Here is a 13,823-nt window from a genome sequence, read left to right as displayed (position 1 = left end):
GTATTAAATTCAAATTCCTTAGGATTGCCTTCAAGGTGATGACAGAACAGACTCCCTACAACCTGCACTCACTCCTAAAGGCTTATGTTACCTCTCGACCGCTGCGCTCCTCCAACGAACGTCGCCTCGCTTTGCCAAACATTCACCCAAAACAATCCAGACTGTTCTCATACAGAGTTCTCCAATGGTGGAACAAACTACAATACCTTCCACTACCAGATCAGGAGAATCTCTCACTATCTTTAAAAAACTCCTGAAGACAGAGCTCTTCAAACAGCTCTTACTCTCCTAACACCTCTAACTAACTATTTCTAACTAACACTCCTCTATCCTATTATTTCCCTTTGACCTCCTTTAGACCCTATCAAAAAAAATATATATATGTCTTGAACTTCTTTGTCCTCTATTGCTAATTGCTAATATTTGTAAGTAGCTTTGGATAAAAGTGTCTGCCAAATGTAATGTAATCAGACATACTCCACAAGTTTAAGTTGAGCCTACAGATGTAATTTAAGGTTGTAACTAGTTTAAGCTCAGATAATTACTGCAGCTACGATGCTGTCAAATGTACAGAAATATGCACTAGTCCAGAACGCAGGACCTGCGCCAGACAAATATCAAACCAAAACAAGGGAAAAAAAAATCTCCAAATTTACAAACTGCAGTTAACTGATTCAGACCAGCCAAAGCCAGTATAGGTGTAATAATACTACTCATAAGAGTACAAGTCATGCCTAAAGGCCACCTTATATTGCCTGTAAAGTTTGCAAGTGTTGCACAAATCCGAAGCATGCATTCGTTTTGTGGTTTTACTTACTAACCAATCAACAGAGGGTTTTTATCTACGGAGTTTGACCAGCTTGGGCACATGTTCACTACACAGTGAGCGAGGCCCTAGGGCGACGTCTGAAGTTTGTCGGCAAAACTAAGCAAACAGCTTTTTGTCCTTAGCCATTGCTGTTATTTAATTAAGGAGTGAGTTGGATTAAAAACTTTTTTTTTCTTGTATTGCTGTTAGGTCCTTTTGGAGCATGTATAAAGTCAAAAGGTTATAACACAATGGGATGGACAACAGCCAGATATAAATTATGTGATTCCCGTTATTTTTATTTTTTTTTTTTTTTACAAATGCTGGCAAGAGTCAGTGCAACTTAATTTACTGTGGCGAAAAGGTTAGCCCATTTCTGTATGGATACTTAGTAACGGCGAGGGGCTCTTGGCAATGGGAATAGCTGTGAAATATGGAATTGTGGATTTGTTTCTGTGTCATGCTGCCGTGTGCTGTACTGTCTCAGAACTCTAGGTCATTTGTACTAAACAGTTTAGTGAACTTTCATTGTTAAGCAAAAAGAAATGTAGAAATGGCAGTTTTACAAGAGAAAATACTGTTTTAATCTAAATCAGTTTGGAACATATTTATTAGTCAAGTTATTTATGCCAGATTTAATTATGATTCCCATCGTTTACAAGTGCTGGCAGGAATAATGAAAAATGAAGGAAAAAATGCAATATAATCAATGTAATACAATTAAATTCCAAGATATTTTGAAAACATTTTTGTGGTCCATTTACCATGAAATTTGGGTATAATGTAAAGAACAGATCAAAAGTTCTGTGAGGCTCAAAATATGGCCAAAAAATAGAACATGAATAATCTCGCTCATCCATTTATCAACTTTAGATGCGCACACAGATCTTACTCCACACCTTACTTACTGTGCAACACCCACTTTACATGCACTTCATTATCAGATTACTGCTGGACATCAGAGCTTGTCAGCTATCTGATCAACGCATTTGCATTAACCTGGGTATTCAGTGTTTTGTCTCCATCTTTGTTGCTGTGTTAAACAGTGCTCACTTATTTCCGCTACCATGGTTTGTTTTTACACATGCACAGACTGAGGAAAAGTAGTTTACATGCACTGAGAAATTCCATTACTGAACCAAAATCCAGCTAATTTCTGCAGATTTCAAAATTTTACTCCAATCAAAGAAATCTTATTATGCTGTATATCAGGGGTCAACAATTAAGTTTGGCTGCGGGTCAGATATTTTCTAAGCCATTATGTGGCTGGCCACGAAAAAAATGGAAAATGAAGTGTAATGGGATGGAGTGCTACAGACTAGCAGCTCTCCAGCCCAGAGTTTGTTGAACCTAATTGCAGAACATTTGAATTCAAAGCATGTAAACCCAAGAACAAAAGAAAAAAAAATAAATAAATAAACACACCGCTCCTCACGCAGGATCAAACCCGTGTCATCAGGGTCGTGGTCCAATACACTACCGCTGCCCCGGCTAGTGAATTGGGACAAGGCCGGGGAAAAAAAAAACCTTATAATGAGATAGGGAGCCCAAGAATTAGAGTGAGATATTGGGACTACAGCATAATCCACAGTGTCTAATATACTTATGGACAAAAATCCCATGTCTCAGTTTATTAAGTGATTATTGTTTTTTCACCTAAACCCAATACACAACTCAGTGACTCAGAACAATGGTTATTATTCTATTATGACATTGTTTATTGTTGCCCTTAAGCAGACTACTGTAAAAATAAATAAATAAATAAATAAAGCTGAATCAGCTACAGTTTTTGTGTTTGATGCCATTAAATTAGCCCTTAAGGATTTAGCAACAAGCCATTAGATAAATGGCTGACACAATAATTTAGTACTTATTTGTCTTTTATGTACTTAAAGCTCCACTAGGTAGGATTGAGATTTTGTGCTTGTGGGCTCCCCCTACAGTTGTAGAGTGTAATAAATGTTTCAGGCGGATTAGTTTCTCTCTCTTGTTTTCTGGCTCTCACAGACATATTCAGTCTCTTTCCAGCTTCTGTCTGAGTGTCTGTATGTTAGTTTGTAAAGAATGAACCAGTAGTTCTTGTAGAACTGTTAGAACTAAAGGTCGGAAAGCAGGTTGCAGTTCTCGCGAGCGTTGGTCGCGGCCGCCTCGGGAAAACTTAGAGAGTCTGGTTTGAGCTCAGAGGACCCCGGCACAGACACGAGAGCACCGCTATTCCTCCTATTACACCTCAATGCAGTGCTACAGTGAGTTTCAAGCTGTAGTTTTACTTCTTTAAAAAGATCAAAAATCAAGGAAATCCTACCTAGTGCTGCTTTAAGGACTCATCCATGTTTTTCTGTGGTGAAGAGACACATATACACCAGAATACAAGGTTTTTATGTGAAAACAACATTCATGTTGCACCAGATGCCCTGTAGGAACATCATTTCAGTCTTTATTCTCTGTACTGCTGTTCTGTAGGTGTAGGTTCTTCCTTTAAGCAGTTTGAAGCAGTTTGTGGGTAATGTAGGATGAGATCCCTCCTGTCATGCGCTGCTACACACTGGCTGCGGAGACCGGCCTGTCCGTGATCACACTGCTAACAGACCAATGAGCACGCTCAGAGTCCACTCTGTGGGAGAGACACTCAAGTGTTTGGATTTATGGTTTGAGTGAATCAACCAGCAGGGTGTAGCTCTTCTTGTGCCTATGTGTGAGTGTGTGTGTGTGCTAGTGTGTGTATGTGTGTGAGTGTGTGTGTGTGGGTGTGTGTGTGTATGTGTGTGCTAACAGACAGAGCGAGAAAAAGAATGATCTACAGACACACACACACACACATGTGGACATGCTTCAAGGTTATCCAGGTAGATGTATGGGATGTGGTATATGTAATGGAAAATTGGGAATTATGTAATGTTACCATTGTAAAGCAGAGGAGCTGTAAAAGTAAAGGAGCTGTAAAGGGGTCTCTTGAAATGGGGGTGAAAGTGATTAGCTACTTAGAATTTTTCCATTCGACCATAAATCATACAGCATCCACAGTAACTGTTTGCACTATTAAAGGTGGAATAATAAATTAGCTAGACATCTAACTAGGATGTACTACTACTTAAGAAGACGTGTCGGTGTTCCCAAGCCATTCCCTGAGGAAACTATTCATGAACAATGTACAGGGGTTGGACAATGAAACTGAAACACCTGTCATTTTAGTGTGGGAGGTTTCATGGCTAAATTGGAGCAGCCTGGTGACCAATCTTCATTAATTGCACATTGCACCAGTAAGAGCAGAGTGTGAAGGTATAATTAGCAGGGTAAGAGCACAGTTGTACTGCTCAAAATATAACAATGCACACAACATTATGGGTGACATACCAAAAGTTCAAAAGAGGACAAATTGTTGGTGCACGTCTTGCTGGCCCATCTGTGACCAAGACAGCAAGTCTTTGTGATGTATCAAGAGCCACGGTATCCAGGGTAATGTCAGCATACCACCAAGAAGGACCGACCACATCCAACAGGATTAACTGTGGACGCTGTAAGAGGAAGCTGTCTTAAAGGGATGTTCGGGTGCTAACCCGGATTGAATCCAAAAAACATAAAACCACGACTGACCAAATCACGGCAGAATTCAGTGTGCACCTCAGCTCTCCTGTTTCCACCAGAACAATACATTATTGTGGTCTAAATTTATATTTATATCGTGGTCTGAATTAAATGTTGTATTTCTGCGTGTTTGTTGCTGCAGGTGGCTCTGCATGCGTGTGGTGTGGCGACGGATATGGTGCTGGACCGGTGTGTGCAGGCCGCAGCGGGGTTTGTGATCAGTCCATGCTGTTACGGCTTCATCCAGAACACACTCAAGTTCAATTTCCCCAGGAGGTAGGCGTACGTGTGTGTGTGTGTGTGTGTGTGTGTGTGTGTGTGTGTGTGTGTGTGTGTGTGTGTGTTTGTCGGGTGCGGCTCTCATCAGCACTCGTGTATATAAGTGTGTGTCGGGCCGTGTGCGTGCATGTTATTAAGTTTTATTAGATGAAGTCCTCACGCTCTCTCTGTCTGCCTCTCCTGCTCTCCTGCCTGCCAATCAGAGCTGAAGAACCACTCCCACATCTCCAGCACCACTGACAGCATGCCTGAGAGTAAACACAGTCCCAGCAAACTTAGATTAAAACAAACTCAACAGAGATCCCACTGGATTTGGATGGTGCTCAGAGTGTCTGGGATGGACACTTTTAATACTCTCTGTCATTCACGTTTAAATCTTATTATTAGTTATTTTTTTTCCACTCAAGTACAATGAAAGGTTATTATTTTGAATAAAACTAAATAATGTAGATTATTTTATTTTATTATTTTTATATATACTTTTACCCAATTTTCTCCTCAGTTTAGCAGATCTGTCCTCAAAGCTAAATGTGCTACTTAGAAGAATCTAAATCTAAAGTATAAAATATATTCTGGTTTGTTTAACATGTTGTGTAGACAGAATAATTCTGCATGTGTTCCTCTATAGCTTTAATATAGTCTTCAATACTAAATTTACTGTGTAAAAATCATAAAAAGAAAGAAAACACAATGAATAAGAAGAAGTGTCCAAACTTTTGACTGATATTGTATATTAGACAGTATTATATATTTTTTATTTTCTCTTCAGTGGCTTTGGCTTGGCAATAACGAAGATGATTGATTGGCCGTGTCCCAGCAACTGGAACTTTTTAACAAATGTCCAGATAAAGTTTTGACATTTTTCAAAAACAGCTCAGGCTGAGTTATGGACATGCGAGCCTGTGGGCGGAAGCTTTATAACTTCTCAGCTCCTGAACCAGACAGAAAATCCAACTGTGCTACTTTCACTTCTTCACCCACCGTCACTATTTGCCTATACTGACATGCCAAAAGCAGGAAGGGGATAGAAGTATGTAAATCGATCATGAACTTTTATCTTGAGGGACTTTCTATCTTTTGTTCTATCTTTGAATGCTTACATCTGTAAGTTGTAAGGTGTTATCTTGTGAGTAGGGCTGAATGCTAAAGGTAAGGCAATGTGAATTATTTAGTGAGTTGGAGCGAGGGTCTAATAGTGGGTGCCAGATGGATTGGACGTTTAATTTTCTGAAGTTGTGCAGAAATTTAACACTCCTCGATCCACAGGAATGTCATAGAGATTACCACCCACAGTGGACAGCACACACAGCGGGTGGTAATAATCATGACTGTTGGTATCTGGCTAGAATTGCCAGTAGTTAATCCACAGTAAGTATACTTCGGTACTGCACGTCTCGTCTGGTAAACTGTCTCGTCTGTTGTATTTATTGTAGTGTTATAGTTTTATGTTGCACTATGGTCCCGGAGGAACGTAATTTCACTACACTGTGTACCTGTACTTAGATGTAATGACAATAAAAGCCTCTTAACTTGACTTGACTGCATATACTTGAGACCCCACTTGCATATACAGTATGAGTCAAACGTTTGGAAAACCGTAAATTCAGTGTTTTTTCATTATTTTAAAATGTACTGCATTGTAGATTAATACTAAGTCATCCAAACTATAAGGGAAAACTTCTGGAATTATTTAGTAAACAAAAAGTGGAACCTTAGTTTTGCACATCTTGGCTGGATTTTCTCAGTCAGCTTTATTAGATAGAGTCACCTGGAATTCAGACTTTCAGTTAACAGCTGTGCTGAACTTATCAAGAGTTAATTATGTTAATTTCTTGCCTTTTAATGTGTTTGAGAGCATCAGTTGTAAAGTAGTGAAGAGGTAGAGTTACAGGTTGTTATTTTTGCAGACAGGCCAGCGGTTAGAATAGATGATGTACTGACATTAAAGGTGAAGTGTGGAGCAGTTAAACAGCAGCAGACCATGGAGGTGGTCTTTTTATTCGGATTCAGAGTTTGTGGTTAAATGAAGGTTAAGGTTAAAGTGCATGTTGACTCATCATCCCACTCAATCACTTTATAATAGATACACTCCTAAAATTAAAGATTGCTACAATGGGTTATTTAAACCAGGGCTTCTCAACTGGTCTCAGATCAGGACCCACATTTTCTCATGGTCATTAAGTCGCGACCCACTTTTATACAATACAAACCAAACACATTTATTTTTGAAAAATAGCCTTTAAAAACCCATTTAAACATATATATGCATGCAAAGTGAATTTAAGAGCAATAAAAAAAACTGAGGAGGAACATGACAAGTACATGTATAAAAGTTCTACAATAAAATTAAGTATCAAAACTGCACAAAATAAATAAGGCCACAAAAAAAGATATATTTCACTTTTCTGCAAATCTTAGCATTCAGAGTACATTAATAAGAAACTCTGTCTCTTTTTCCCCCAATATAAACAATGAGTACAACATTTAGATGACCATTAATTATTATTTATTTTATATATATATATATATATATATATATATATATATATATATATATATATATATATATATATATATATATATATATATAGTTTTTCACAAGCTCAAAACATGCATGTGACCCACTTTTGGGTCCCGATCCACCAGTCCACAATCACTGGATTAAGCCAAGTCACAGAAGAACTACTTTTTGATGTAGATGTACGTGTTTGAGTGTATTTGAAAGTACTTTGGAAAATACAAAACAGAAGAAAAAGAGAAGTGTATGAACCAAAGATATTCATTTCTCCTTGTTTCATTTATTAACATCCATCCATCCCTGCATTTCAGACCTGCATCACATTCTGAAAAGGTTGGAATGAAGGCTGTTTAAACTATTAATGAGATCGAAAGGAAAAAGAAGCAGTATCTCTGAAAGTCAGAGTCTCTGATGATCAAAGATGTGCAGAAGATCTCCAGTTTGCATGAGAGAATTATTGAATTGTTTAAAAAAGTAAGATTAGAAGGGATTTGGAACGGATTCAATAAAATAGGAGGAATTTCAATATTTCTCAGGCAGACCTTCATCAAGAACCACCATTCAGCAGCAATAGCTGATGAAACCACATATATAAATAATATACAGCTCTGGAAAAAATAAGAAACCACTTAAAATGATGAGTTTCTTTGATTTTACCAAATTAAAACCTCTGGAATATAATCAAGAGAAAGATGGATGACCACAAGCCATCAAACCAAACTGAACTGCTTGAATTTTTGCACCAGGAGTGGCATAAATTTATTCAAAAGCAGTGTGTAAGACTGGTGGAGGAGAATATGCCAAGATGCATTAAAACTGTGATTAAAAACCAGGGTTATTTTACCAAATATTGATTTCTGAATCTAAAACTTAAACTTTATTAATATTAACTTGTTTTCTTTGCATTATTTGAGGTCTGAAAGCTCTGCATCTTTTTTATTATTTTAGCCGTTTCTCATTTTTTTGCAAAGAAATGCTTTAAATGACAATTTTTTTTTTTTTGAATTTGGGAGAAATGTTGTCTGTAGTTTATAGAATAAAACAACAATGTTTATTTTACTCAAACATAAACCTATAAATAGCAAAATACAGTTCTTTTTTCCAGAACTGTATATAAAACATATGCTTTCTATCTTTTTTTAATCAGAGTTACCAGTCTCAGAAACTGCAAGTTAAGAGCACTCCAGATAAAATAAACCAAATTCAAAGTATTTTGGTTTGTTTAACACTTTTAAGTTACTACATGATTCCTTCATAGTCTGGATGACTTCAGCATTCATTAACAAATAAATTCTTGCTACGTTACCAAGAAAGAAGGAGCTTGTAGTCATTTGTTTCCCCTCTATTGAAGCCTGTCCTTCAGGAATCTGAGAGTGAAGTCAGCGTATAAGCCGTGTAAAGCCCGTAATTTGGTCCCAAAAGGGAATTTAGCCCGTGGGCATGTCAGGGTGGAAAGACGAACAGGCTGAAGGGTTGTTTTCCCATCGTCTTCGCCCGGTTGCCATGTTGACGCCCTGTTGACTGTTTGGTTGGCGGTAGCGCCCATGAGAACCGGAGGGGTTAACATGACGACTGACGCGTACAGTGCCACAACATTACTTTACAGTAAGCTGGGGGAGCTCTCTGGGTGGTTTAGGATGTTTCCTTTTCCACGCTCCACTGCGCTGCTGAAAACAGCTACATGTTAAACACTCCTCACGTGTTGAGTGAAGATACAGGAGAGCTGCTGTCTGCAGACTGGAGGCTTTTACTCAGGCTTTTACTGCAGTCATCTGACAGCGGATAGATTCCCTCTCAAATGCTAACACTGCTAATTATTGTAGCGCTAGTGTTGTTGAAGGTTCACTATTATTAAATGTTTTATTATTCAGACTACAAAGTGCACCAGATTATTTTTAAGACAAACTATCAATGAACGTTTATTTTCTGGTCTATTGTCTAGTCTGTTTTTGTATTTTTTTTTTCTAGTTCAGCAGGTCTCGTTGCTGGGGGTGCCTAAATAAATAGAACTGTAATTCTAAAAAAAAAAACATTTTCAGGAAAACAGGAAAAACATCTCTCCTAAAAACTGTTTATTTAAGTGAGTGAAACGCTTCCGTTTACTTACAGTAAGCTTACATTTCCAGTATTTAGCATGGGTAGTTACACCGCTAGCCACGGTTAGCAACACTTAGCGCTAGTAAATGGTGCCCAACAGCACTACACTAGGGATACACTATGAGCTAGTGGTTCATCCCATGTAGCTTGTTTTAAGACGTTAAATATGCAGACTACAGTTCAATATACTCACCTCTGAATGCCAAAAAAGCTAGCGCTGTGGTTAGTGACTAATGCTAATACTGCTCCAGCCTTGCCAATGAATTGAATTGAATTGATATTGTACCATTTAGAACTTGATGGCAGCAGCACACCTCAATAAAGTTGGGTCAGAACAAAAGGCTTGGAAAGTAAGTGGTATTAATAAAAATCAGCTGAGGACATAAAAAGAACATTATAGACAAGTTGAGAAAGCTTTGGTGTTGGAGAAACTTCACTGAAACTCTTGATTCACTGAAACACTGTCCATTTTTGGGTAAATTAAAGGAATTTCAGTGCGAAAAATACAGAATTTAGAATTATATAATACCTGCAATGCTTATATTTTATTCACAGTGGAACATAGAACACATATTAGATGTTGAAAGTGAGGCATTTTAATTTTTTTTACATTTTTGGCACTATTGTTTTCAAAACAGTCATGCTAATAAATCCAACATGAATTTAATTGACATTTTACCATTTAGAACTTGATGCCCACCAGCTAATGGCTTGGAAAATATCTGGCCCCCGGCCAAACTTAATTACCAACCCCTGGCCTATGATATCTGCAGATAATTGTTTTCTGTTTTTATTTGCATTTATTTACATTAAGGACAATGGCCCAACTTTCTGGGTTTTAAGGTTTTACTTATTTTGGTTCTCCAAAGAACTCTTCAGTATGCGATTCTCTGAACAGCTATTTTAAATGTAAAACATGAACGTGATAACACTGATAACAAGTTCAAACAACCTCCACATAATAATAATATAAAGGTTCACTACTAATTTAACATCCTGCATCCTGTGTGTTTGTCCCCGAGGACTCACTTCAGATGTTTGTATGCGTTTCTATACTCCGAAAACAGTCCCAGTTAATTTTTGACATTAGCCTGTTCCACCCTCTCTTCATCTCTCTGAGAGAAACAGGCTGTTTCTGTGGCCGTGCCTTTAAGGCTGAGATATGCAAATGAGCTCTGATTGGCAGTCCAGCATTGTGTTTTGTGTTCCAGAGCAGGCTGTGCTGAAATCCTCACAGCGCTCCCAACAATTCAGCGCTCAGAACTCGCCCGGCTTCAGCAGCCAAACGCTTGGCCCCGGATCATCCTTACGCTCTTATTTGACATCACAAACAAATCCTCCGCTCCCATGCCACTCACTCTGACCTCGCTAAATATGGCTTCCCTTCTGAGATCGGACTTTAGCTGTTGTGTTTTTTCTCCCAGGGGTTTGACCAGTTTGATGTTCCTATTTCTTTCCGAGGTTGGATTGATTCAGTGATGCTTTATTTAATTTAAGTAATGCATTACTTTATTCAAAAGCTACGTTCAGATAGGGGCTTTATAATGCATTTATAAGCATTGAATAAGGTATATACAGCAATATGTGCAGTTTCTATGTGTGGAGAGATTATGCAGTTAATCATAAATTTATGCAATGTTTATGGATTAGATTAAATTAAATTGCTATGTAAAAAAAAAACAGTGCGCCTTATGTATGAATTTTACCAGTCAGGTATTAAGGAGCAGTAAAGCCACTCCACTGAAGTACAGCACTATAAAGGTGAGTTTTTTAGTGAAGTTTCTCCAGCACTGCTAGCCGCTAACCGCAGCGCTAGCGTGATGTATATACCACCCGACAGCGCTAGACTGAGGTTGATAGCATTCTGTGTTACCAGAATACCCATGGTTCCTCAGATTAGTGCTGTCAGGCAGCATGTACGTCCTGCTAGCGCTGCACTTAGCAGCTAATGCTAATGCTGCTGCACCCAACCTTAGTGCTGGGTGTAAACTGACCCCCACTGTAAACTGATCCCCCGTAGCTAGACATTTTAATAATGCTGGACATGATGATAACTCTTTGCGTTTCATGGGTTTAGAAATTGTAAAATCTTCACCTAGAGGTGTGAATCGGGAGCAGCGTCTCCTACAGAGAAAGGCTTGGTACATTTTTTAACTAAATACAGTAAATCCAAAAGGCATGAATGAAAATTTTCTTTGAGTTGTTTTGTTTAACTTATTTTTTGTTTTTGATGTGCATGTGGATTTTTTAGGATACTGTTATTTTGTTGAATTGATTTTGAGTAGGACATATTTTCATAAGATTGTGACAAGTATCTTTTCATGAGATTGTGGTTATTATTATTGTTTTTGAAGTATTTTGGTTTTTCAATAATTGTTTTGTTATTTTCTTTTCCCATTTCTGCACATCACTGATGTTTGTATATTTATTATATGTTTTTGTGTAAAATAACATATAATACTGTGTACACACCTGGTTGATCCATTTAGTAGCGAGTCTGGTGTTTGGTGAGCACGCTGAGGAAGGCATAAGGGCAGAAATGTTCGTGTTTTATCTGTGAGTCTAATAAATACTTTGGAAATTATACGAGTGCTGTCCGATCCTCTTCAATTTTTGAATATTTTCTGCCGATTCAGCACGTGAGAAGCATTTGGGAGCGCAGCCTGTTTTTTGATTTTTTTGAAAACTGACCCTTACACAAAATATTGGAAATTAAAGCTTACTTTATATAAAAATAATCGCTTTACTCACCCAAAAATAATATATATATATATATATATATATATATATTTTTTTTTTAAGAATTATACTTTTGTGAGAGAACCATAGTGACACCCTTGCTCACCTCAATTTATTAAACCTCAATCCTTACTAGTGTCACCTAATGTACCTTATAAACCGGTGCGTCTTATAGTCTAGAAAAATAAAATGTCATTGCTGGATATTTGTTGTAATTATAACTGTGTTATGAAGCATCCTTCCCCAGTAATGAAACTTACTGCTATATACTTCTATATATTTCAACTTGTGTTAAAATACAAAAGTGCAGTGTAGAGGTCAGCAATATGACAAGCAATTGTAATTATTATTGTGATATAATACTGTAATTAGGAGCATATCATAGGTATTGTCATCAATAAGTAACAACAACCAAATCCACATTTAATTACAGAGAATGTAATTAGTCCTGTTTAATTGGATTTAGTGCAGCACATTTTAAATACAAACCACTGTAACAAGGATAGCACAGTATTAGAATATATTTTATTTTGGGGATTAATTTTGTGCCCTTTTCAATATAATATGATAAATATAATTTAAAAATACCATTAAATAGTAATAGCTTTGTGTGTTTATACACATTTATACACTTTTATGCCACAAGTCATGGGATAGCACTGTGCAAATTGATCAATTTAGTGTTTTTTAGCTTTCATGAGACAATGGCAAAAGTCATGGGACATGAAATTCTATGGCATGTCAGTGGATTGATATTGTTCATCCATTAGTGGTATGTAGTTTTATAATTACATTTTTAAGTATCATTACTTAAGAGGTTGGTGCTTCATAACATCGTAATAAGTTGCATGTCATTGTTTTAGACCATGTCATTTAATTTTTATCTTTTTTTATCTTGTTAGATTGTAAGCACTGGAAAGTTATTTCTAAATGTTTGAGTATTGTTTTTTTTTAATATTATTTAGTGCTTGTGCATGTATTATGAAGCCTCTGTGCAGCTTGGCTTTAATGGGCACTATAATTAAAAACTATATTTACCTTGGAATAAATACTAAGAATTCTGGATCTTGTTCCTATTTATTGTCCAACTCTAATCTCTTTAATAATTCCAATGGTATTTTTTTTCCTTAACACTGTTACACAGAGCTGTCACCAATGCCATAAACTACTTAATAAAATATATATTTTTTTACTTTACAAGCCCACTGTAAAAGTAAAAACAGTGTGTTTTATTATGAGGTGAAATAACAGGGTTGTTAAATAGGCTTGTTACATCATGTCTGAACATTTTTCACCCTATCTGAAGTCACGTACGTCTGGGCTTACTTGTAAATCAGTAAATCAGACAGCGGATACTCGATAAACGCTGTCCTTGGCGCGTTTCAAAATAAGTGTTTCCATTCATTCTGCTCTGTATTGGTCAATTCATTTCAGGAGATCTGTGTTCCTGTTCTTTCTGCTCTTTTGTTCCATTTGTTCTGAGTCTCTGTACCTTGAGGACCAGTAATTGTCTTGCACATGGTGATGGATTCCTTTTTTTTTCTTTTGCAATTTACACCTCAGTATGTCTCTTAGCTCTGGCAGTCATTAATCGTCTTCTCCTTCACCCTTTCTCTCTCTCTCTCTTTCTTTTTCTCTCTTTCTCCACAGCAAGAAATTCTCTGAGACGTTGACGAATAAGGTAAGTGTGTGAGCGGTTGAGATTCCTCTCACTCTTCTTCATTATCACCCCAACATGTGAGAAGTCTCACCTCTGTCTCTGTCTCGCTCTGATTTATCTCGTCTGAACTCAGGACT

At 37.2% G+C, this 13,823-nt stretch overlaps 1 protein-coding gene across 5 annotated transcripts in view; it reads left to right on the top strand.

The window, feature by feature from the left end:
* Positions 1-13,823, top strand: part of gstcd (glutathione S-transferase, C-terminal domain containing) — a 169,980-nt gene that overhangs the window by 139,512 nt on the left and 16,645 nt on the right. For all 5 annotated transcript variants that reach the window (XM_049481333.1, XM_049481332.1, XM_049481331.1 and 2 more), the window contains exons 9-10: positions 4,536-4,669; positions 13,677-13,707. In XM_049481333.1, the coding sequence (XP_049337290.1) occupies positions 4,536-4,669; positions 13,677-13,707 (165 nt within the window). The remainder of the gene's footprint in view (positions 1-4,535; positions 4,670-13,676; positions 13,708-13,823) is intronic.

This window comes from Astyanax mexicanus, chromosome 7 (assembly GCF_023375975.1).
Source record: "Astyanax mexicanus isolate ESR-SI-001 chromosome 7, AstMex3_surface, whole genome shotgun sequence".
In the NCBI taxonomy this organism is placed as follows: domain Eukaryota; kingdom Metazoa; phylum Chordata; class Actinopteri; order Characiformes; family Acestrorhamphidae; genus Astyanax; species Astyanax mexicanus.
The sequence above is the reverse complement of the archived record's forward strand: the minus strand, read 5'-3'. Positions and strand labels throughout refer to the sequence as shown.